The 25264-nt window shown below is 43.9% G+C and overlaps 1 protein-coding gene across 4 annotated transcripts in view; it reads left to right on the top strand.

Annotated features, from left to right (window-relative positions):
- Nucleotides 1–25264, top strand: part of CDH4 (cadherin 4) — a 416711-nt gene that overhangs the window by 326837 nt on the left and 64610 nt on the right. For all 4 annotated transcript variants that reach the window (XM_030963158.1, XM_030963159.1, XM_030963161.1 and 1 more), the window contains 2 exons: nucleotides 1918–2062; nucleotides 14929–15101. In XM_030963158.1, coding sequence (XP_030819018.1) covers nucleotides 1918–2062; nucleotides 14929–15101 — 318 coding nt within the window. The remainder of the gene's footprint in view (nucleotides 1–1917; nucleotides 2063–14928; nucleotides 15102–25264) is intronic.

Below are 25264 nucleotides of genomic sequence, written 5' to 3' on the forward strand. Positions count from 1 at the left end.
ACAGCGAGAGTGAAAGACAGGAACCAGGGCTAATGCAATTAGCACATTTATTTGTCATGCCTCACAGGAGCTGGAGACCTCCCTGTAAAGTCAGCTCTGACTCCCAGCAGCAGCCTGATGGTGTGGGGAACTGCTGGGAGGGAGCAGAGGCCTCCATCCTGCTGGATGGCAGAGCTGGCGTGTCCCTGTCCTTCAGCCCCATCTCCCAGCCAGCCCTGGCACAAACAGGTTGCCCAGAGGAGCTGTGGCTGTCCCATCCCTGCAGGTGAAGCACAGGTTGGATGGAGCTTGGAGCACCCTGATCCGGTGGAAGGTTCCCTGCCTGTGACAGAGGGTTGGAGCTAGATGAGCTTTAAGGTCTTTCCAGCCCAGCCCATTGTGTGACTCTGTGAAGCTGATGTCCTCTGAAGCCTCAGTTCCCTCTCGGGTTTCTGTGCTTGAAAAGGCTCCCAAGGTATTAGAAAGTTTTTTTTCTCAGCCCCACGACCAAAGAAGAAGTCGAGATTCCTTGGCTCTGCTTTTCAAAGTTGTTTATTTTTCCTTATCTATAGCATTCTTTCTCTGACCTGCTGAGATCTGTCTGGCAGGTCAGTTAAATCCTCAGAATTCTACTTTTTCACCCTGTGATAAATTAACTAATATTCTACTCAAATTCTTGTGGCTTGTAAATCCTCACACAAAGTTGATAATTGTTTCCATGGACTAAAATCAAAGGCAGAGGTGTCTTTGACTCCGTGCCAAGGTCTCTGAGCCCCTCTCCAGAGTCTGGAGTCCTCCAGGGCAGCCAGAGGAATGTCCTGGGTTCTGACAGTTCCCCAGCCCACCGGCCCTGTGGGATGTGACGCCATCCCGAGTGCCATCCCCTGTTCTCGTGGCAGGGTGGAGGTTCAGCAGGGGCTGAGATGAAGAGGGATGGTGGCCAAAATCTGCAGCCCTCAGAGGCAGGCAGAGCCTTCTGGGTTGGGGGCCGTGCAGCTCCTCCCTGGCTGTCGGAGCTCTCCCGACACCGCTCAGCCACACACCATTTACAGTAGCCATCTGTTCCCTCTAATGAGAAAGCTATCCATTTTTTTCACCTGGTTACTGATTGTTCCAGACTATTGTGATTGCTTCGTTTTATTAATTACTCATTTTGACATGCTGTATCTGTCTCTTTTGTTCAGAAAACAGATGCTCTTGTTTCTGGGCATCATTACTGATGGTTATTGCTAATAAGATAAAGCTGCAGTTCCAGTTTAACTGAGGGCTTAACACTGTGGCTCTGGTTATTGAAATGCCTCAGCACTGGGTATTTTATTGAAGCCTGAGGAAATTGCATTCTTAGTGCCGTGGGGGCTCCCATTATTTGAAGGAAAGGGACTTCTTAAATGTCTTTTGGTGCGCAGAGCAATGGGGTTGGTAGCTGTTGCTGTTCCTGGAGACCATGATTAAACAAAGAATAAACATCACTAAGATCATGCTGAAATCTCTTCACTTACTAATCCCTGGTATTATGGGTGTGAAACACTGCAGGTTCCCATAAGAAACTTCTCGCTCAAAATAATTTCCTCACTTTATTTGGAACTAAGCAAAATTTGCTTTTCAGATTGTCAGACGAGGTTCAGTATGTCTTAAAAATTAAAATAGAGTGGTCTGTGAGCTGTGAAGGGGATAAGATAGCATCACTACACCAGAGTTGAAGTGTTTCCACTGACAATCACTGTTTCAAAATATTATTTCAATATTATATTAAGCTCTGAAAAACTGTGAGTCGAGTGTAGTTGGAAACCATGTCAGTGCTTTCTGCTGGAATTAGATACTGGCTCCATTCAATTTTGAGGAAGTATTTATGATGTAAAGTCAATCCTTGCAAAACAGTCTCTCATTCTGCAACAAATGCAGTTGCTCATGTTGTGCTTTCATTGTGCTCATTCCCAGCTCCGGGCTCATGCAGTGGACATGAATGGAAACAAGGTGGAGAATCCCATTGACCTTTACATCTATGTGATTGATATGAATGACAACAGGCCGGAGTTCATCAACCAAGTCTATAATGGATCTGTTGATGAAGGCTCTAAACCAGGTATAGTTGAAAAAATAGTCTCAAATTTTCACAGATTTTCAGGCATTAATTTGGTATGGTGGCTTGGGCTCTGCTGGGATCACAGGGGGTGAGGGAAAGGTTTGCTCTTGCTAGCTGTTGGTGGAAGACTGATGGAGGTGAGAACAATCCCATTGTATATCTTTTTCTGGATGAAGAGAAAGTGCAGACTTGGGATGGAGGGAACCTGGGTCCTGGTGGTCCCTTCCTGGCTGTGGAATTTGTAAAAGCAGCAGTTTTGTAATGCTCTGTAGCACCATTCTCACACACTCACTGCACACCTACAGGGCTGTTATTCTAATTACAGAGCACTGAAAGCCAGCCTGGCAGTGGCCTTTCCCTGACCCTGTGTCTGAAATGCTCAGTATCCTCCTCCTTGGTATTTAATTCAGTCATTTGCCAACTCAATATCTGGCATCCAGTCAGACTCCAAAGAAGGCTCTGTCTCAAGAAAACACTTTCTTACTTGGGACCTGATGGAAACCTGCAGAAGTGGGAATATTGACATTGAAATTGCAGGCTCATCCTCTGTCCCCACAGACTATTCTAACAGAGGGTAAAATGGGGAAAAACCTGAAGTTGAATTACAGGAAATTTATGGGTGAAAAATCAGTGAAGGTGTAAGCTGTATGAGGAAAAGTGATGATTTTTACATGAGCACATTTATATGCTTGGAAGAAACAGAGCTGTAAAGGTCTTTAATGTTCTATTTCCAACTCTACTGTTGATTTGTTATTTAAGTGTGGTGTAACCCTGCAGGTCCCAATATGGGAGCAGGGTTGGTTTAGCTCATTGCTGAGTGTAACTAAAATTACTGCATCCATTCTTTGTTCTGTGTCACCAGTACAATTGGAAGTCTCCTGAAATCAGAGGGAGTTTTTTTCCTCGATTCTCTCCTTGGTTGTTTGCCAGCTGAGGGGTTAAATACCCCGTGACTTTGGTTTGTGTCAGCAAACATTTATCACAGCGGCCCTGCTGCTGGAGGTGTGACAGGGAAGTCTCCGGTGGGCACTGTTTTTAACAAGGTGATTCACAGCCCTGATTGATTGTCTTCCAGCACTGTGAGGGACGGGCAGCTGTGGGGGACACGTGGTGGGGACAGAACGTGACATTATTGCTGAGCAAAGAATAGGTACAGCTCCCTTTCTGATTCCTTTGGGTGGTGATGTCCCAGCTTCAAAGTCCTGATCCTGGTGCTGCTTGGAGGAGGGAACGTGAGAAGTCCCTGAGCTGACAGCTCCGATGACATCTTCCCAGAGAATTTTTCCAGCTTTCATTTGAAGGCCACTTTGGGGCATATAAAGGTTTGAAGATTGATACAACATTTCCATAGCAAATCAAATTTCTTACATCTTATTCGAGGACAGATCAATATTCAAAATGTTCCCAAATGTTTTAACTAGCTCTGTTCATCTGTCAGAGAAGCAGTAAATTGCATCCTCTTCTTGTCTGAAATCCAGATAAGCCTTTGAGCTATTAAATAGAACAGGATAATTTGCCTACAAAATACTTGTGCCTCTGCTTCTAGCAGTGTTTTTTGGTATTCTCTGTCCCAGGCTGGGGTGCTTGCCTTTAAGGCAGGAAGGTAGAAAGCAATCTGTTTTTATTCAAAAGCAATTACTTTTGTCTTTGATGTATTTGTCGGGTGGTTTTTTTCCCTCTCTCCTGTTTAATCGGTATTCTTTTAAAGGTTTATATTAGTATTGAATTTCTCTTCCTTGCTTTTGTTGAGCCTCCTAGGAATTTGGGTATTGGAGGCCCTCATTCTGTGTGCTTGGCAAGAAACATGATCTTGTACCTTTGAGAGAGTGATAGAGAGGTCATGGAGTTAAAGGGAATATCTGCAAGCTCCTCCTTTGCCTCAAAATTATGTGTCCCTCTTTTGTGCAGAGACAAGTGTAGACAATGTATTTAGCTAAGGGAAGATCTTGCACATATTTAGAAACTTTTTATTAGTTGAAGACGCCTCAGAATATTGTAACAACTAAGGAGGTACCACCAGCCATTGCAAGGGAAGAAATATGTTACCAGAATTCATGATTATTTCTGGCAGCGGTTGAGAAATGAAAGACACTGCATATTCTTTGAGGTAACAGCAAAATTTGTTCAGTACTGATTCAACAGTAAGTTAGAGATGTATATGCATCTATAAAAATATATCTGCATATGTGTGAATATCCATGCTTCAAGCAAACCAAAAAATCTTGTTATATGTTACAGGAGTTCAGCATTCATTTTCCTCAGTGCTGCTGAACTATGCCTGAGGACTGAAAATGCTTCCCTGGATATCCTGTGCAATAGTTATTTCTCACATTTTCCATATGCCCATTTATAATGGCTGTGATTAAAAATGCAGGATTGCTTGATTACGACAGTATCTGCAATGTTTTTCATTTTGCACACCTCTGATGAGAGATATCAGAGTATCCCAAATAAATGCTGGCTCTGAGGGCAGCTAGAACGAGCAGCCAGTGTCTGTTTGAAGTCAGTCAGAATTTTGCCCAGATTTAATTTTAAAAAACCCGGATAAAAAAGGATATGTGCAGCTTGAGCTGTGCCCATGGAAATTTTGCAGAGCAAGACCATCACAGATGTGCTGTAGAGCAGAGGCTGAGCAGGGCACAGTGACCTTGAGCTGCAGGGAAAGCCCTGGTAAGGCTCCAGTGGGATCAATAGAGCAGCTCCCGTTCCAGCGAGCAGGAAAGGGCCCTGAGGAGCTGTCCAGCACTCCCAGGGTCCAGGCTGGAGCAGAGGCAGGGCTGTGTGTGCACAGCAGGCAGGGCTATCCCTCCGCAGGATCCAGGTCCCTGCTTGCGGCCGGGCTGTGCTGACCTGGAACAGAGCGTGTGGCCTCATCTCTGAGCCTGGCAGGGAGCTGCAGAGTGTGCCAGGCCAGGGCAGGGATGGAGGCTGGCCAAGTGAGATGTGACCTACTGACTCAACAGTGAACATGCCAAAAGAGGGTGGAGTGAAGCAAGGAAAGGGAATGCAGAAGGAGGCGTGCTCCAGCCTGCAGCACGGTGTGACACTGCTGGGCACTCAGCCTCCCGCAGGAGCAAGTTTGCTTTAGCCTGGAATACAAATATACAAAATTGTCCAAGAGCTGGAAGAATTGGCAGTGATGTGAAGCGACTCATTAGACAGTCTGATGGGGTTTAAGTGAAGGGGCTTCCCAGCCTGCAGAGCACTCACCTGGGTTCCCCAGGAGCGTGCTCTCTGCAAGTCACCTTGAAGCAACCCTTGACAGGAATAGAAAAGAAATCATCAAGTATTATTAATTATAATAGGTTGTTGTTGCTGGCTAAGATTATAATAACTTAATTGAAATAGTGTCTTGAGCCATAGCATAGTGTTCTTGAAATCAGGAGCTCACTCTTGGTGAAGTTCTCTGTGGTGAGATCTGGCCCCTGGACATCCTGAGATGTGCTGGCTCTTAAACTGACTTACATCTCTTTCCTTTTCTGATGCTCTCTGGAAAAACAGTTTAATGCATTTCTAGCTTATCTAGCCTCAGGTCAAGTAGCTGGGCAATTTAAAACGTGTAAAAGCAGGCCCTTCCAAAAATGCAGAACGGGAGTAGTGATGCAGGATTTCCTTTTCCACAGGACCATCTTTCTTCCTCACTCTCCCCCTCCACGCGTTGTTTTGATTTAACGCGCCCCTGTTTGAAAGTGTATCTTAAAAGACCGTATTTTACTCATGTTGAGTAATGTTCTGCCTCTTTGAACTTTGCCTCTGTGTGAAGAACACAGCCAAGTTTTAAAAATGCAGCTGCAAGCTGGAGCTGAAATTCCCCTGCTCCCTCTGGCAGCCTTAATCAGCAGAGCTCTCCTGGAGCTGCGCGCTGCCTTCCAAGCGCTGACAAAGCGGGATGGGTGCAGGGCTGGGCTACCCAGCTCTGCCTGCCCTGCAAGGATTCTGCTGCCTTGTCCATGCCCACATCTCCCAGCTGCATCACACCAGCTCCTTACAGCAGGAAGGAGCTGGGGTTTGGAGTGGGATTTTCCCCTCTGTGAGCACAAGCCCCTGAACTTGTACTGCTGGGCATGCAGGATCTTACAGTTTCAAAAAAAATTACTCAACAAGATGGCATGAAAATCCTTAAACATGAAAGAAGAAAAGGGAATTTAATCACAAAACAATAGTGTGATGGAGAAGGATTACTTCCATCTCTGCAGAAGCTTAGTTTTGCTATAACCACAGCAGACCCTTCCTTGTGGAAGGATGTGGATGTCTCACTTAACTGAAGTGTTCAGTTCTGAAAAGGTCAATGTGAAATGCTCTGCAGCGACTTGAGTGCTTTGCTCTGGGTTGTATCTATTTTGTTTTAACAGAAAGATTGTCAAAAATTAACTCATCTCTCCAAAACAATTTGTTCCTGTCAGACTGGCCTTTTCCATTCCCATTTATCCTTTCCACTTCACTAACTCTCTGGATGCATCTTGGTCCCTTTCAAGTCAATAGCACAAGTCCAAGTGACTTCTTTTAAACTTTATCCAGCCCCTTCATTCTCCTGGATCTGTGTTTACTCCTACCACCCTTCTTAGGAGTGATGTGAAAGATTGCTGAGTATAGACAGTCCTCCAAAATAAAGGAATATTAGTATTTCTTACATGAGAAATGTTGTAATTTAAAAATTCTCTTTCTCCTCCTGAGTCCATGGAACTCTGATAGAATAATTGTTGATAACATGCCCCGTGAAAAATGAAATAGCTGGGAGCCAAATCTATATGTGGGAAATTGAGTTAAAGAAATCTCATAAAAAATAAACAGTATATAAAAAACCCAAGGATTTTAAAAGCTGATTATTCTACTAGTGTCCCAGTTTGTTTATTTTATTTCTATGCCAGCAGAGATTCCCTCAGAGATTAACACCATGGACTAATGCACAGATGGGGCCAGAAACTCGAAAGTCATCTGAATATTAAGAATTTAAATCTTTAGCCTCAGTGATTTGAACAGAAAGCCAATTATGAGGCTGAATTAGTTTTCAAATTAAACTGCAATTTAAGGCATGTGAAATTAATCTTTTAAGGCATATAGTTGCATTTGTATATATATTCATGGGGAGAATTTGGATTCTGCAGTTCTGGCTTGTTCCTCTTCTCCAACCTGACAGTGCAATTCATGAGGAGATGCCTGGTGTGCCTGGTTGTTCAGTGAAGGAACAGAGCAGGTGTAGCTGGCTGGCAGGGCCTGAAATCTGAAGAGAAGATGTTTAATTTTAAAAAATTAATAGGATACAGAGTGAATCCCTCTTCCTGCTACTGCAGCCCATTCCAAAAATGCCGTAGCACTGCTCATAGTCAAAACATTCAAGATGTTTTTTCCAGCCTGGAGGTAAGTTAATTTTAGAACTCTTCATTTAGGGAGGTCTCAGTTCAAGAGAGCACCTGAGCAGGTTCATGGATGAGGCTGCCACACATTCTGGTTTGTAGCACTAGAAACTTAAAATAATGCTGAATGTTCCAGAGAGATCATGCACAGGTAAAATATTCCAGAGGGTCAGAGTAGGACTCAGTAGATTCTTCCATTCATCCCAGTGGTATTCACAGGTTGGGTGCCTTACTTCTGGATCCATCCCAAGCTTGAATATATTCATCTATGGTGGTGCCATCTTCTGCACCCTGGGCAGGTGCTGCTCTTATCCTTGCACTTCATATGCTATTAAAAATGGCTTTTCCCAACTTGATTCTATTCTCTCACACATTACACACAGACTTAGGATACACAATATTCTTTTTCAAGTTCTTTTGCTCAGCCAAGCACAATTTTAAAGTAAGAAGTTGTTTTTCTGCAGACTCATGTGATAGTGCTTTCCATTTTCTTTCGAGGTGAGTGATTATGAAATCTGTGCTCTTAATTTCCTTTTCAGAAGCATGCAGTCCCAAGAGCAAGGAAGTGAATTATAGGACTGTAAGGGAGAAAAAAAAAATGCAAATCCCAAGACTGGTGGGTTCGCCCTCAAAAAAAAAAAAAGGCCATGTTGATGTGAAGGAAAAAATAAGTGGAAATCATGATCTGACAGCAGTTTAGGAGGGAGTTACAACTGAACACTGTCATAGCCTACACTCTGCCTCCTTTTACCCAGCAGTTACAAATAGCATGGTATGATAATAATAACATAATAACATTTATATTATATTTCACCACTTTATATTGTATTGCATTCTAGTGTCAAAATCCAGGGATTGGATTGCAGCCTTGTGGAGGATGTGTTCAGTGTCAGGTTGTGTGCAGCTGGGGCTGCATGATTCCTGGAGTCCCACATGCCTTCAGTGCAGCATCCAACCTGGGTGTTCAGCACAGTTCAGTGGGGATGTTCAGGATATCTTGTCCTAAGCAGCCATGCTTTCCCCCTTCTTTAAATTAGCCCTGGAAATCGAGAGGATGCATGTGCAGGAACTCAGCCAAGATGAACCTGGTGCATTTATGCAGCCAGAACCATTTGCTCAGAGGCTGGATGTGCCTTTGCCCACCCTGACGTTGGACTGGTGAGATTTCTCTGGGGTAAGGGGGTCTCAGTGAGCTGCAGGCTGCTGGAGGGGAGTGATCTCCAAATCTGGCGAGGGCCACGTGTGTGCTGCAGTCAGTGCATCTGCTCCTTGGCTCTCCGGAGGTATTTATTCCATTTTTAACAATCAGGAGGTCCTATTTCCGTCCTGGGTGACAGCAGCCTCTTCAGCTCTCTCTGTTGTCTCTCCAGACCTGCTCGCTCTCTTTATTCTCATTAGGCTGGCTCTTGCCCTGTCTGAAGCTGAAAATCCAATGTCTCTGCTAATTAGGAAGTGGCATCCGTTATGAATTAGGTTAGCTGCTTGAAAGGTCAAAATTTGCCAATGATTACAAAAATTATGGTGAAGGAGAATGACAGTAGCTATCAGTTACAACGGAAAGAATATCATTCAGATGGAAAGTGCTGCCTCTATTTCATTTGTTTTTTATCCAGAGCATGTGGGATGCAGTTTAATTTAAGTATATTTGCAATTTATTACACCTGCAGTACTTGCACTCACTTCTGTCATCTTGATGTCTTGTCCATTTTCCTGTTCACCTCAGTGACTCCACTCAGCACCGTTGCTGGGTCAGCTGCCCAATTTCATTTGAAACCCTTAACAGTGAGTGTGTGAAATTGTTTCACATCACCCATTGAATACATTTAATATTTTTTCACTTGAGGATGCAGGTTTGTTAGATGAAATGCTTTAGTCTTTAACATTACAGAAAGTTCAGTTGTACTCTGAGGACTTTTTCAGGATCCCATCATACTTATCATTGGAACTTGGTTTTGATGCCTTTGCTTTTTCTTGTGTGTGTTTCTGTCCCTGAGATGTTGCAATGAGTGAAATCACCTAAAGGGTGAAGTGTGCCTGTTATGAGTAGTGGCATGAGTTTCCCATCCTCTGTGGGAAAGGAAATGATTATCAGGAAACTGAGTGGAAAATTTTAGTTTTAGGAAATGTAAATTTTACACTGTTCTTCAGTATTTAATCTTCCCACAAGTCTTACTGTCTTCTCTATATAGCATCAGATGCAGAGGGTTCACTAAGTGAGCTTTCCAATTTAGGGGGAAAAAATGAGGAGTAAGGGGAAGTTTCCATTAGTACAAAGCCATTATTAACTTGGGTTAATGAAGATCTAATGTAACATGGCTAGCACCACATGTCTGCACATAATGATTCCGTCCTTTTCTATGGGGGAATGATTAAATTAAGTATCTTGTAGGTCAAAATTAGACTGAGAAGGTTAACCAGCCTTTAATGATTCTGCAGCCATTTACCAGCCGTTTAAAAACATAAACTGTAAGATAAAGCTGGATAGAGAAACAGCATTATCAGTAAAAAGTGGGTGAATTTTTAGTGCTTACTGTTTATATCATAGGAGAAGACTGAGAGGATTATGTGGTTTTGCAATGACATGTGGGATAAAGGGCAAAGTGAAAGGAGTTTTGATTTTTATATTTTGTTGGATTCCTGGTGAGTGCCCATTAGCTCTTTATTTTAACATGCATTAAATCTAACTAATGGATATCAAACCAGCTTAGAAAAATGGCAATTATAAAGCAATTGTAAGAAAGACTTCAGGAGCACAACTGTGCCAAAATATTTCTTGTGTGCCTTAGACTCCTGAAAGCTCCATCTTTATGGAGAAATGAAGTTGCATAGGTGGGAGGGCAGAAATTGCAGACAACATGAGGGGAATTAGCAGCCCTCAGCATGCTTTGGGACTGTCTGAGCCACAAAGAACTAGGCTGATTCTCAGATTCCAGAGTGATTTGAGGGGGACATTTGTTTATGACTGTGCTTATCTGCTTACTCATGCTCAGGGCAGCTATCTCTCTTGTTCTGCTTTTCTTTTTCCTTAGTGTGTACAGATGGAATGAGATATGGTGAATCTAGCAAAATCTCTTTGCAGGCTTTTGCAAGGAGATGCAATTCATTTTAAAATTGACAAACAAAACTGAATGTACAGGTATAAATTATCTCCCTTTGCTTCCATTCCCCCAGGTTCTGTAAGGCATTTTTTTGCCTATCCTGTAGAAACTTTAATTAATCCAATGGGAATATTTTCCATAAGGTTTGCTTTCAAGCATTTCTCTCATGTGTCTTATCCATGGTTAGAAACAAAACCATCTCATTTGACAAAATAACATCTGGGAGGTTACAGTCTCTGGGAAATCAAAGGGAATGCATTGGGAAGTTACAGATTCTGGAGGTCTTGCCTTTTATTGATAGATCTCCTTCGTCATGCCATCCATTAATTTGAACTCAGGTGATATATGAACTCTGCACATTAGTTAATGAAGGCTAATGCACACTAATCTTGTCATCACTAGCTGTGCATGGTAATTCAATCTGCTGCTCAGAAGAGCTGTTCAACATGCAGCAAATTTGATTTAATATTGACATGATGTACTAGGTTTGGTATTTTATTTAACATACCATGTGCCTTATTTGATGAGAAATGGTTTTCTTTCAATAGGTTACATACCTGAGTTAGGCCAGGTGTGTAGTTTAATGCAATTATATCAGATATATATCTGGTATATCTGCACTGGGTATTCATCCTGTGATACACTGCACAGACTGGGGCAAATTTCTGAGTTTGGGCACTTTATGCATTCCTTTAATGTTGTCAGTGTGCTTGAGAGCAAGCCCTGGAGAGCAGAAAAATAAAGGTGATGCTTTTCTCAGGCACTGAAAGCAGAAAGTCCCTTTTGCCCTGTTACACTTGTTTAACCTACTCTTGGAACTTCATCACCACTAACAGGATCTGATGCAAAATTGACAGAGTACAGATTGAAGGTCTTTAGTGTGACTTGGAGGAGTTTTCTCAGTGTTTCTGCTCTGTAGTAATTGCTCCTAGCCTCTGTTTGGGTAGGATATAGAGCTGTAAATATGGTGTGGTTAATACTTTGATTTCCACAAAAGACACACATCCTGTGGGCCAGATTAGGCAGTCAGTACTTTGTCACTTAAAGGCAAACAATACCAGCTTCAATCCTCGAGTGTGTTTGAGCTCTGCTCTCTGCCACTGTATATTTGCCTAATTTGTGTAGTATTAGGGACTGGATACAGGGATATATTGCCTTTATTTTAATATAAAGTACATGGAGATGTATCTCCATGTAAAGGACATAGAAGCATGACATTATTTACTTTATTGCAGGTAAATCATCACCAACCATCTGAGCACAGAGCAAGAGTTTATACAGCACCCAGAGGATGTCAGACACTTTATCTGTGTATATCCACATCGCTCTGTGGAATACTCTTGTGCACAGATCTATGTTTGTGTCATTCACTGCTGCACGCAGGTATCTGGAGGATAAATCTTGCTTAAAGACAGGCTAAATGCAAAGCAAACCAAGTGGAACATGGCAGGGGGGTGGGTTACACCAGCTGATCCCTCAGGAACCATCCCTGGGGATGGTGCCCCCAGCATGGGGAACAGGAGATGCTGTTGGTCAGCACCGCCAGGTGGGAAAAGTGTGTCCACAGGAAAGGGAGAGGAGATATCAGCCACTGTCCAGACTGTGGAGAGGGAGAAGCAATTTGCAGCCAGTTTACAGCAGACTGTGGTCAGACAGACAGACAGACAGACAGCCCCAGGGAGAGCCAGGAAGGAAGTGGCTGCTGCAGCTCCGTGTGTGCTGCAGCCACACAGGGCCCTTTGCAGAGGTCCTTTTATAAGGTTACAAGATAGTAATTAATGCCAAGTTCCTCTCTTTATTTTCTCTGTGGTTGGGTTTCATAATGGAAATTAAAGATAGGAGATAGGGAGCAGATTGCCTCTTGAAATACAGCTCCCTGGTGCTCAGTTCACGACTTTAGAGACATTTGTCCAGCCCCATCTCCTTTATGGAGATGCAGGTCAAATGCTGCTGAAATAGTCCTTTTTCTCAAGAGCAGATGTGCTTAGTCCAGTGCTACACCACAGGAAAGGAGCAAAAGGGTCAGAGAAAGAGTGAAGGAGACCTTCTGTGCTCTCCATCCACAGCACAGCTGCTGTCCCCCACCCCCTGCCACCAGAGCTGCAGCCTGGCAGGTTCCCCCACCATTTCATGTATGTGCTGGTTAATTTTGGAATTTACAGTACAGTCTGAGACACCCCACATGAGGAGGGACCACAACTGTGGGGTGCCCTTGTCTGAACCTGGAAGTCCAAATGACTTTCAGAGCTGGTTTTTTGAGCTAGAAGTGCATCATGAAATACCACCTGTTTTTTGGAATACATCCTAAGACTGCACATGTCCTAAAATAGATTCTGTTTTCCTCTTCCGCTTCTGTTTTCATTAGCCCCAGGTTTTGACATTCTGTTCAGAGATATTTTCAGTATTGAATGCATTAAGATAACATAAATTCCAAATCAAACATCTAATTCGGCATATTTCCTATTTGAATTTCTCCTGTACATTTTCCCTGTAGTTATCTAAGGGTTGGTTTCATTATTTGTATCAGCTGTCTCGTGATAACTGGTTTTGCAAAAGAGCAAAAAAACGAATGCTTGTAGAGAAAATAGAGAAAATTTGTTGCTTGCACAGCCTTGTTTCAATTCAGTGTTCCTTCCGTCTTCTGAAGTTTATTGATCAGGAGAATGTTAAAGTTGTTGAATAGTTTGTTTTCATTTCACAAATGTGAATCAGGATTATTGCAGAAAAACAGGGATGTATTCATCATTAAGATTTGCTTTACACATTCATTTATTTTTTAATCTATAATTCTTATTGAACTAAGAAGACTCACAGGAATATATGTATCACCACCGAGAACAGAAAGAGCCTGATTGAGGCAGATGGAAGATCAGCAAAGCACTTCACACAAGTGCAAAAGTACAAACTTCTTTTGCACTTCTGCTAATACTGAGAAACACTGGGTTTCCCAGAGCTGGGAAAGGTGCTGGGGGGATTTCCTGCATGCTGAGTGGCTTAAAAACACTTGGCTAAGGTACCAAATGCCGCAGCCATTTAGAGCATGTGGTGTTTTTCAAGTCTTTTGCAAACAGATACAAGCTCTGCAGCTCTCTGGTCTTCCTGAACTGGGAGTGTGGTAGCTCCCAGTGTGACCAGGCTGGGTGTGCCAGAGGAGACACAGCACGATGCTGATGCAGCCACATGGCCTCAAGTTTGCCCATGGCTCACATCTAACCCGGAGAGCAGAACAAACTCGGCTCTTTTTGTAAAGCCACATGTGGCTCCATCTCAAGTCAGCTCAGGTTCTCGCTGGGAGCACTTTGCATCTCTCCAGCATGGCAGGCTCATGAGTTGGTCTGTGCTCAGACTTCCCACGTGCACAGTGTTCAAGTGGCACCTTCCCTCTTTTCATGGATGCTGTTGGGTTTGGTGATCACAAACAAGGTTATGTCTGGTTTTGCTGTCTCTCTCTTGCCTCCCCCTCCTCTTCTCAGGTCTCATATCATTATACTCATCCACTGTTGCAGGTTGCTTTGTGTGAGCAGTGTGTGCCTGCCCTTCTACTCATTCCCTCCCACCAATACAACAAGTGTAAAGCTGGGCCCTGTGAGCTCTGGGGGGTCACAGGACCATGCAGCTGCAGGAGTCCATCCAATCAAGTAACATCTTTTACGCTCATAATGATAATTTCCCACTTTAGCAGAACACCCTGCTGCCAAACTCCAGTGCTAATGAGCCTGTCAGTGCATCAGTGCACTCCGACAGTATCGAGAATGGAGGGATTTGTTTTTTGCAAGGCAAATGAAGACACTGATGATTAGCAAGAAACAAACCAACAATTCAATACATCACTGGCCACACATACCAAATCATTGATTTTCTGTCCTGCTGGGCAGCAGATGTTGTATTTGCTCTGCAGAAATGGATTTTTTAATCCTGGAGGGACAAGAAAGGTGGATGTTTCTCCAAGAACTGGAAGCGGCAGGCAGTTGCTTGCTGCACTGGGCATGGGCATGTTGATGGTGTCCTTCTGAAGCTGCTGAGAAGGCTGATGGGCTTTCCACTATTAAATTCTGCTTCTCAATGCATGTGAATGCAGTGATTGGATGGGAAAAAAAATCTCCTGTGAGAATCTGTGAAATTGCAGGACAAAAAATGCTGCCCTAAAACTTACAATCACTGAAAGAATTAGAAGTTAATCATAGATACCCTCACATAACTTCTCTCTATCTACCAGTTACGTGTAATCAGCATCCTTCCAGATCATCCATCTCAGCAGTGTTGCTATTTCCATAATCCTCGCCTTGCCTGTCTGGATTGAAGCGAGCTGTCTATTCCACAGCATTTCTGAACAAAATTCGTGCCCCCAGGTCAGAGGGGCCACAGCCTGCTGTGCAGTGAGGTGGCCCTGCTAACTCCTCTTGCCTCGTTCCAGGGACCTACGTGATGACGGTGACGGCGAACGACGCGGACGACGCCACCACGGCCAACGGGATGGTGAGGTACAGGATCGTCACCCAGACCCCCCAGAGCCCCTCCCAGAACATGTTCACCATCAACAGCGAGACAGGGGACATCGTCACCGTGGCTGCTGGCCTCGACAGGGAGGTGAGTTTGACACCATCTTACCAGGTGTTGGTTGAGGGTTGCTGATGTGAAAAGCACAAACCCTGTCTGTTGGGGAAGATGAAACAGGAAAGCCTTATAAATATGATTGCCTGGCAAAAGATTTTGAGAATATGGAAACTGTAAGCAAGATTGAAATGAAAGCAAGCTTTGAGATACCTTAGTTACTGAACGACTGGAAAACAATGGTGTGGCTGGCTGAAGGTGATCCCCTTTTGATGAAACAACACCCTCTGCTTGCAGGCAGGTCCAAGGGTCAGAGCAGACCCCACTAGCTTAGCAGAAGGGGTCCAAAGAGGAGTTTTCAGGGTTTAAAATGTAACACAGTATGGTAATGTAGTGATTCTTATAGGCGGTATGTAAATGCTATAGAATTTGTACCTTGTACTAGATTGGTTAGTGAGAATTAGAATATTCAACACAGAAGATTTATTGTATTGTAAGGGGAGCCTCGCTCTCTTACGCTCTTACCCTCTCATCCTCTCTCTCTCTCTCTCATCCTCTTTACCACTGTCTTTACTTCTCTCGGGCCTGCTCTGAGCTGTGGCTGGCAGCTCCCAGCAGGGCCCTGCACCCAGGCCCTTTGCAATAAACCCCAAGTTCCACGACCTGGCTTCAGAGATCTCTTGTCTCCATCCGTCCCCACCATCCTACCCCTGACACTCCTACACCTGTCTTTGATGCCAAGGCTCTAAAAGCTGGAGCTGAGGTGTGGAGATCACAGTGTTTGCTTCTGCAGCAACTGTGGGCCATCATGGCTTTGATGTGATATTTTTGTCTTAATCCATATCAGTCAATGAAACCCTGAGAGAATCTTCAAACTACAGGAGCTGATATTTTCCTCTCCTAAGTTTGTAAAACTCAAAGATGTAGAAAATACTCCAGGAGGCATAGGGGGATGAATAAATGGTCATTTGTCCCCACTTCTGTTGAGGGGAGATAAAGTGCCAGACATCTGTGGCTCTTTCTAGACCTATCTTTCTTAATTCTTTGCATGTGATCCCTGGAAAAGGAACACAGCCTGCACTCAGCACACTTCATGTCCTTGTGTCATTTCCAAACTAGTAAAATGTCTTCTATTGATTTGGGGTTTGTGTGATGTTCTGCCTATAGTGCCTCTTCTTTCTGGCATTTTACAATGTGCAGCTTTTCCAAATGCAGCAGAAATTTCACTTTTACTGACAAAATAATACTCTGCCAGTGTAAACTATATAATGTGATTCTCAGAGCTCTGCCTCCTGTGGTTGTGGGTGTAGCTCCAGGACAAAGCATTTATGCCTCACACATTAAACAAAAACCAGTGCAGTGTCAGTGGTGGGATGGAGTGAGTGGGGAAGGAGGGGATGGGATCAGTGGGTGTAAAGGGAGAGAACCCCAGAACTTCAGGTTTGTTTTTATTCCCTATTGGATGTGCAGGTGATGGAATTCAGCTCAATGCAACTGGGAGGGCTCTGTGGGCTAAGTGATGGGAACAATGGGCCACAGAGAGTATGGAAGGAAGGGCTTGCTTAGTCTGAGGCTCGGGTGTTTATTTTTGGGCAGTCCCCAGAGCCAACACATCCAGTGGGAGAGACCAGTTTGGGAGAGCCCAGTGTGCTGCGTTTCTGGGAGAAGGCACCAGAAACTGGTTTTGTTCTTCTTGCTCTCCTTTCCTCCTCTGTGGCAATGGCAGGGCAAGCAGGAGTCCCCACATGTGGGCCTGGGACATAAACTCTAAGAGGTGAAGCCTCCAGAACCTTGGAGATTTTTCCTGTGCCCCTCAGACCAGCAGAACACCTTTGGCCCCACTGCTGATGCTGTGCCAGGCTCCAGTCAGGAGACATTCCCTGCCAGGGATTGTTCCCATTTCATTCCCATCTCTGGGGCTGCTTTTTTTGGTTCAGGGAGCTCGGGGAGGAATCCCAAAGGCAGCTGCAGAGAGTAGATAAAAGCCCCAGCAGCAGCTCAGCAGCACATGTGGAGCCCAGGGGCATCCCGGGACACCTGGGATGGGATGGGATGGGGATGGGGATGGGAATGCTGACTGGAAGCAGCACAGGGCTCACCCTCAGCACCGTTTCAGGGTGAGCTGGCCCAGGGGGGACACGCTGTGTGGAGCAGCTTTCCAAGGAGAAGGTCAGGAGAGCAGAGAGCTTTCCAGATGCGAGGACAGCAAGCAGAGCTGGGGGAGCAGGAGGAGCTCCAGCACCTGCTCCTTCCCACCTGCCGTGGAAGACTCTGCAAGCACAACCTAGGGCTGATTTGACCTTTCCCTGCTCCTTTTATTCCAAGAGCTGGGAAGTTGGCTGAATCTTAAGCAGGTAGATGATCCCAGGCAGTGCTGGAGCCTGAGGCAGGCTTGCAGTGGAAGAGGAGAAACAAGTGCTGGAGAGATTGCTGGCAGCCCCCAGGGGGATGGTAGCAGAGTACTCAGAGAAGAAATTGGAATTCTGGCAGGAAAATGCTGGTTTTATGGAAATGAAAGAACTGTTCCTGCCGCCCTGACATCAGCGGGGGCCAGCATTTGAATGCTGGGCTTTATGGGCAGAGAAAGGTCGTCAGTTTATATTAATTTCAGAAACACAGATTGGGATAACTTGGTGGGAGAGAGGTTTTAATCTCAGAAAATCAGCTCAGAAAAGAGGCAGGTGATAATTAGGGGGAAAGGATAAGGCAGAATCTTTTTTGTTGCTCTCATTGCATCTGGAGTATTTTAAAAACTTGCAGGGGAACCATGTGCTTTGTGTGAGTTCCCTTGTGCACAGGGCCCAGGAAATCACAGCTGGCACGTTGTATATTGAAATCTGGTGTTGAGTGTCCCAGGCTGAGTACAAGGGTGGGCAGGGGACACTTGGATCAAGGCAGAACAACCAGCTCTGGGCATAATCCTGGGGCTGCCCTGAAGCTACGGGGCATGCTTATTCCCAGCTCTCTCTCCTGCTTTCAGGATTTCATCTGGAATTGGCAAAACTTTCTGGTTTATTAACATAAAGTTATATTGCATCTAAGTTAAAAATTGTGCTTAAACATCCCCATTACTGTACCACAGACTGGGTTTTTTGTTTTTGTTTGTTTTTCCTGAAAACTTGAGGAAGCTATTAAAGGAGTGAATTTGGGGTTGCTGCTGACATTTCCTTGTCGTTAGGAAAAGGAGACGAAGAGCAATATTTGGAATGCAGATTTGTGTAAATTAAAATGTTAACAAATCTGACCTATTCAGCTGAAACTCCTATAACCAAGATAAATTCCCTGGATACCAGTTATTTCTCCAAATGCTTATTGACACATTTATCAGTGCCTGAGACATGATTAAGTTAAGCTGTGGTGATACAGGATGAGGTTTTCAGTCTCCATTGGATCCTTCTCCCTTGTTTCTGCAATGCAAAGCAGGCATAAAAATAACCTCTGGAGCTATTCCATATCTGAGAGACACGTCCATGTTCCAGATCCAGCATTTGTCTTTCAAAAGGGAGAAAAGTCACTTCAGAACTGGTGTTCCTAGCTCAGCATTTCTGTTGCATGCTCATTGAATGAGATTTCCTGATGTTCTCAGCATCTCCACTTAAATATTGGTTCTTTGCTGGTTTCCTAAATTACCTTCAATCCATGAAGAAATGAACTGGATGAAGTTTTAGCTTAGTTAGTGTCAGGACAAGTGTTTTGTTTGACCTGTGAGAAACCTATTTTAAGACCAAGTCGGTAGTTTTGCTGCTGTTTCTAAACCCCCATTTCCACAAACCATGGAGGAAATTAAAAACTCAGCCTCTCAAATTATGCTGGTCTCTCCTAAATGTGCCTGACACTGAAGATAGCACAATCAAAAGCCAAAGTATTAAAATATTGATGGCTTTAAAGTTATCTTACCTGGTTCCTATTAATCTGGATGTAAATATGGTGACAATGCTCTGTGTCCACTCACTCATTATGACTGCACTTAATTGAATGGATCCCCAAGGAAGATAAAGTTAATTGGACTGCACTTCATAAAAATTATTAAAGGAAGACAGTTTAGCAACAGCCTGATGTAAGCCTGGATGCCTGAGGGTGAGAAATGCCAAGGGTGGAACAAAGGAACACCCATCCCTTGAACTAAGGGGGGAAATTATAGGGATTTAGGGTCATGAGAGGCTCAGAAGTACATTCAGACAGCCAGGTTTTGATGAGAAGGGTAAAAGCAGATACTTGCTGCAGGAAAACATCAGAGTAGCATAGGAAATCTGCAGCTGATTTAATGAAATTAGGAGGGGAAAATCGTGTGATGGTGGGAGCACAGAATGTGTGAATTACAGGGAAGGCTGTGAATGCATGAGACGAGCAGGTTGTGGCAAAGTTCAGGGGTAGGAAGGACCATGGCAGCTGATTTAATTTATGGCAGGCTGCTGCAGGAGTGGGTGGCACTACACGAGATGCTGCCAGACTGACGGCTTCATTTAGCAGCACGTCTGAATTCCACATTTCATTAATCTGGGTTTTTTTTTCCACTGGGAAGAAAATTGCAAGAGGTAAGAAAGGGTGCGGTGAGTCTCAGACACAAGCAGAGCATTCATATTTTTGTTTTCCATCCTGAAAAGTAACATTTCTCTGTATAACCTTGCAAAAGTGACCAGATCTGTTCCACATGTTACTTTGTTCCTTCCACTCAGCCCCGTGTCCCAGGTGGGATCAAGCCCAGACTGTCAGTCTGATGGTGCTCCTGGTGCAGTAACTCAAGCCCATGACCAATTTTGATTTCTCTGGTGGCAGAATATCTGTCTCAGTAGCACAGTAAACCTGCAGTGGGGCTATAGTATAGGCAATATCATCCTCTGAAGAGTTTCTCCTAAATATTTTATGAACACGGACTTTGAGCAGGCAGGAGGGAAAAAAAAAGGAATGAGAGAAAAGGAGGTGATTGATCCCAGGCTCTGCTGGCAGGCCAATAAATGTTGAGACATCTCAAATGTCACCCAGGTTTATTTGAGATAATAAGTATTTCAGCACTGTGGTGCTTGTAGTATAATGTTGCTAACTTTTTGAGATGTCCCTTAGAAAGGAGTCCCTTCCCAGCACATTCATCTGGTGCTGGAGAAATGAAGGCAGTCAGGAGCACTGAGTTGCTTCTTCCAAATTTCTGTATGTTTGTATTTCTTTTAAAAGTGATTGGATCTCTGCTGCTGCAAATGCTTTTAAAAATACATGAAATCCGATTCTATGATTACTGCACTTGGCTTTCTGAAAACGTGATGTTGCTGGTCCTTCTCAAGTGAGTGAAAGATAAAAGGGAGAGCCTGCCAACAACTGAGTTAGAGGTTTATTTTATTTATGAATGAAATGGCAGAATTTTTGTGGGGAAGAGGAGAAGTTCTTCTTATTAGCAGACACAGTTGATTTCTTTTCCAAAACTCTGGGTTCGGTGCAGCTACACATTTCTGATAATGCAGAATTTGAAATGTTATGTTAAAGAAAAAAAAAAAAAACAACTGTACACTACTCCAAACACTGAGCAGGGATGGTTTTTTACCATCTGCAGTAACTATTTTGGGTACATTTATCTCCAGGTCATGGCAATAGCTTTTCAAAACCTTCTTGTTCATTGAAATGCTGGCTGGGAGTACACAAGGCATTGCCCTGGTGCAGGAATGACTTTAGCCATTGAGATTCCTGTGAAACATTCCCATAGAGAGACATCCACTAGTCTGAGATTATCCAAATAGAGTGGGTTCAGTCTGGGTTTGCCTCTTCCAGCCAGACAATCACCCAAGTGTAGCCAGCAGGTAACTCAGGCTGAGCCTGGCTTTCTGTACCAGGAAACTTCCCCTGACAGTGGAGTCCAGCAGCTTTCAATCCTTCATCCACCCCTGGAATGCAGCAAAAGGAATTTATTCTGTTCTAAATTACCATGGCCTATTGCTAATTATTTCCCTCATTGCATAATCACTGTGATGTTCTGCAAAGCTGCCTCTGCTCCTCTGAGCAGGGCTGGAGGAACATCTGCTGCAGTGTGAGGCTGAGGGATCCCACACCACACCGGTGATGGATGACTTTACCTGGGCACATTATCACTCGAGTGTGTGTACTGACAGAATACAAGGAATGAGGGAAGGTGACATCTAAATGGCTTCACTGCATCCTGAGAGCTCCTGTTCCCATTTTCCTCAGTCAGATTAGCCTTCTCCGAGGAGCAGAGAGGAGTAATGCAGAATTGCTACAAGCACGTCACCTTCTGACGTGCACAATCCAACATCCACCCTGTTTGCTATTTGTGTCTATTACAGGAGTTCTTTAAAATGAGAGGGATTCTGCTTTTCATGTTCTTGTCACTGCTTTTTCCAGAGAAGAACTAAAACAAGGTTGTTAGACTCTGTGGAGCCATGAGTATCCTGCTTTTCAAGATGAACTTCCCATATCACTGCATTAAAACATGCAGAAAAATGCCTCCACAGCTGAACTCACAGGAGGAGAACCAGAGTGAGGGATTTGTAATTATTTTGCCAGCGAGGCACATCCATTTCTATGAATTTGGAACACAAGTCCTTGTATTTAGCTTCCAGACTTGCAGGCTCCCCAAGTGACTGGGATGATGAAGGACTGGAACAGACTTCCAGGGTTAAGTGGCTTTTCCACTTCTCACAGCATTCAAGCAGTGATTGGGAGTCCTTGTGGAACATAGCTTCAAGGCAGTTATAAACTACCAGAGTCTTAGCAAGGATAAGCAGGTAAAATACTTCAGCATCCTCTGTCAGACTCTGTTTTGCTTGTCCCTTCCAGCCTTGGCCCTAATGTGTTTCTGCCCCTCTGCCACTGAAGAGGAGTTTGTCCCCGTGGTGTCACACAGCAGGCTCTGCCCTCGCTGTCTGCCTGGCAGCCACGTGCCATCCCAGGGATTTGTGGAGCACAAAGTCACTCTGAGGGATCAAATCCACTCTGTGCACATCATTTCTGGTGAATACTACCTTATCCCTGATACCTTGTAATTTTTCAGGGCCATGTAACGAAAATGTAAATACTGAAGCTTTATGTATTAATATGCCTGAAATCATTACTTAAAGATAAAACTGGTTAAATTATTCAGTTACAAAATTATCCGATTTCCACAGCAGCATATCCTGTCAAAGGAAGAGCTGATTAGCCATAAGCTGAATTTAGCCAGCAGATTTATGCTGGATTCTGGTTTATGTTTCTACATTGTACATAGGACTGATTTGAGTTTGCTCCATCATTCCAGTGCATTTCATTTTCTCATTACAGACAAGAATGACCTTTCTCAGCAAATTATGGTGAGGAGCACTACCACTCATCAGTGAAGAAGAATCATGTTATTAACCCTGTTTAGTGCTTTGCTAGTGTGTTGTGCACTCAGTGGAGGGCCGCTTGCTCTAATTTGAGATACCAGCAGTTAGCAGAGGGGAAGGGCTCAAATCTGCTCCTTGGTCCAGCACTGCTCAAGGGATCCCTCATAGCCTTTGTTGCAGGGTGGGAAAGATGTGAGCAAATCCTTGTCACAGAAAGCACACCATTTGTTTTATTGAGAAGGGAACAATGCCAGTGGTTCTGAAACCTTGTCACAATTCCCAGAAGGAATATGTCTCCCCATTTGAGCTCCTCAAATGGCAGTGCCTGTGTGTCTTTCTGGTGGGTGTTTCTGCAATGATCTGTACCTTTTGCTCTTCTGCATGATTGCTGTCAAGGAGCTGGCAATCAGCTTTAGAGCTCCTGTGTGTAGAAAGGGTTTTTTGATTACTTTTCTTTTAAAAAAAGCCTGATAGCTAGGTAGACTAGTAAACCTGATAGAGGAAGGGCTCTGAGCCATGGTCTTGGAAGAAAATAGCATGAGTAGGAAAAAAAGTGGGTATGATAGGAGAGACTTTCAAAGAATAAAAGAGCTTTCCAAAGAAAGAGGCAGGTAAATAGCTTGAAACCTGTGGGAGTCCTGTGAGCAGACAGCAAAACAGCCATGGTGTTTATCTCCCAAAAAGGTACGCCAGGAGCATGATCAGGACACAAGTGTAACAGGCTGGAGATCACCTGGCTGTACAAACTGAGACTGTGTTGGCACAGTTTGGCTGGAGTTTGTGTGAGCTCAGCCTGGCTGTGTGATCTGCTTGAAATCATCTTGGCCCTGTCCTGTCCTGAGGCCTTTCATTCCCCTTCAGAGTGCATTTTTAATAAAGAGGGTCAAACAGAGCAGTGGGGCTGGTTTTGTTGGTCTGGTGTGTAGGTTTTCAGCCCTTGTCCCAGGGTACCATGTGTCCTTCCTGAAGAGGATGCTCCAGCCTCAGAACTGGGCTGTAAATGGAAACCTGCAGCCAGTTTACATCTCCCGTGGAGCCAATTCCACCAAGAGTGAGTCCTGCCCTTTGGCTGAGAGGAAGAGTTTCCTCCCACCCAGGCAGTGCCTATGACACTATTTACTGCCTGCCAGAGTAGCTCCCAATTTGGTTTTTAAATTCTTTCCCCCATTTGGCTTAGACTCTCTTCATACACCTGGCTTGCTTTCAGTATTGCTAGCATTTAGATGCTGGAGCCTCTGGAGGAGTCTGTACTGACTCACATGTGGAACTGTAATGGCTTTTTATTCATATTTGGGTGAGCTATTGAAGAGATATTACCAAATTGAAAAGCTGCATGATTTGGGGTTGAACTATTCAGATAAAACAAAGCTTTGAGTTTAATTGGATCCGATTATAGAGTCCAAGCAAGAATACTGACACCCCACCTAATCAGTTTCCCTCTTTTAAATATGGAAATCTTCAGAGCCTCTCCAGTAAGAAAATTCCACATGTACTAATAGGCTATAGATCCTTTTCTTTCTTCACACACATTTTAATATGTTCAGAGAGTTCTGGTACAGTCTGGTTGCACTTGTTTCAAGTTCTTCATGAAATCCCACCTCTGACTACAGTGGGTTGGTTTATACATTATTCAGTAGTAAAATCCCAGCTGAATAGGGAGGAGGAAAAAAAAAGTTAAGTATTGGAGTGGAAAGCTCACCAGGTCCTTAGCATAATCTCTCTGGTTCAGACCTGCATTTCTTTTTCTATTTGAGCTTGTCTTACAGTGGAGAAGAGTGTATCATTCCAATTTCAGATAGAAGACTACCTGCTCAGCTCAGGCAGATTTAAAGTTTTTCTTTTGGTACATCACATACTTTCCAACAGCCCCTTCCCCTCTCTAAAGGGATTATTGTCTAAATCTGCACCAGGTCAAGTGAAATAATTAAACACAAGCTGGCTCCACTAATTAACTTATCCACAGACCATTGTCTGTTATTAGCATTTTAAAGAGAGACTTTGTTAACTCCTTCTTCCTAGACCTAGTACTACTTTTTTAATAGCAGAATTCATTCCTGTGAGCATCTTTGGCTCCATTTCTTGCTTAAATATTGTCTTCAACACATTTGCCAGAGCATGAGTGAGTTTGTGGGATGTTTCACCCTGCATCAGTTACTTTTCTTAACTGGGCATAAGAAGAAGGCAGCTTGAATGCAAAGGACTGTGACTGTCAGAAGACCAAATACAGTCTCTTGTATTCTGAAATATTCTTAAAATAGGAAGTTCTCAGTGTAAACAGCGGAGAGGCTGTTAATGCTCTGTAAAGTATCATTTAAATTGTGATGTATCTAGAGTTTTTATAGTACATCTCATCTGGAACAGTGTCAAGATCGTGGCGTTTGTATTTGTAGAGGATGTAATACTTCCAAAAATACAGAAATGTGTGCACAGGGACCGAAATGTGGGTGTTTGCTGTTCTGCATCACGAATCCTGTCTATTTCCTTGCATTCTGTACTAATTAGTACCCAGAAAGGTGGCAGAAGGTGGCTCTTTGAAGGGGAGGACTGTTCTTGTTAGACACTTGTGAGCATCGCTGGGCTGGCTAGAAATAATCACAACATCAGGTACTGAGGTTTGGGCTGTTCTCCATTCACTGCAGGCTGAGAGAGGACTCATGGATAAGGCCAGCAAGGTGGCACATGCAGGCAGGATGGAGCTGTGAGTTATTCTTCCCAGAAATGCACATTAAAGCGTCTAGGAGCCTGTAGTAGCAGAGCCGAAGCAGTGAGGCAGTTTGTTCTTTTGTCATGGTAACCTCACCATTTTTCTTCTAATTTTTAGGCTAAATATTTTCCTTTCATTGTTGTTCTGTTATTCCAGTTTTCTAAAAAATTCTGAGGACTTTGTGTAAGAAG

The sequence above is a fragment of the Camarhynchus parvulus genome, chromosome 20 (assembly GCF_901933205.1).
Source record: "Camarhynchus parvulus chromosome 20, STF_HiC, whole genome shotgun sequence".
Classification (NCBI taxonomy): domain Eukaryota; kingdom Metazoa; phylum Chordata; class Aves; order Passeriformes; family Thraupidae; genus Camarhynchus; species Camarhynchus parvulus.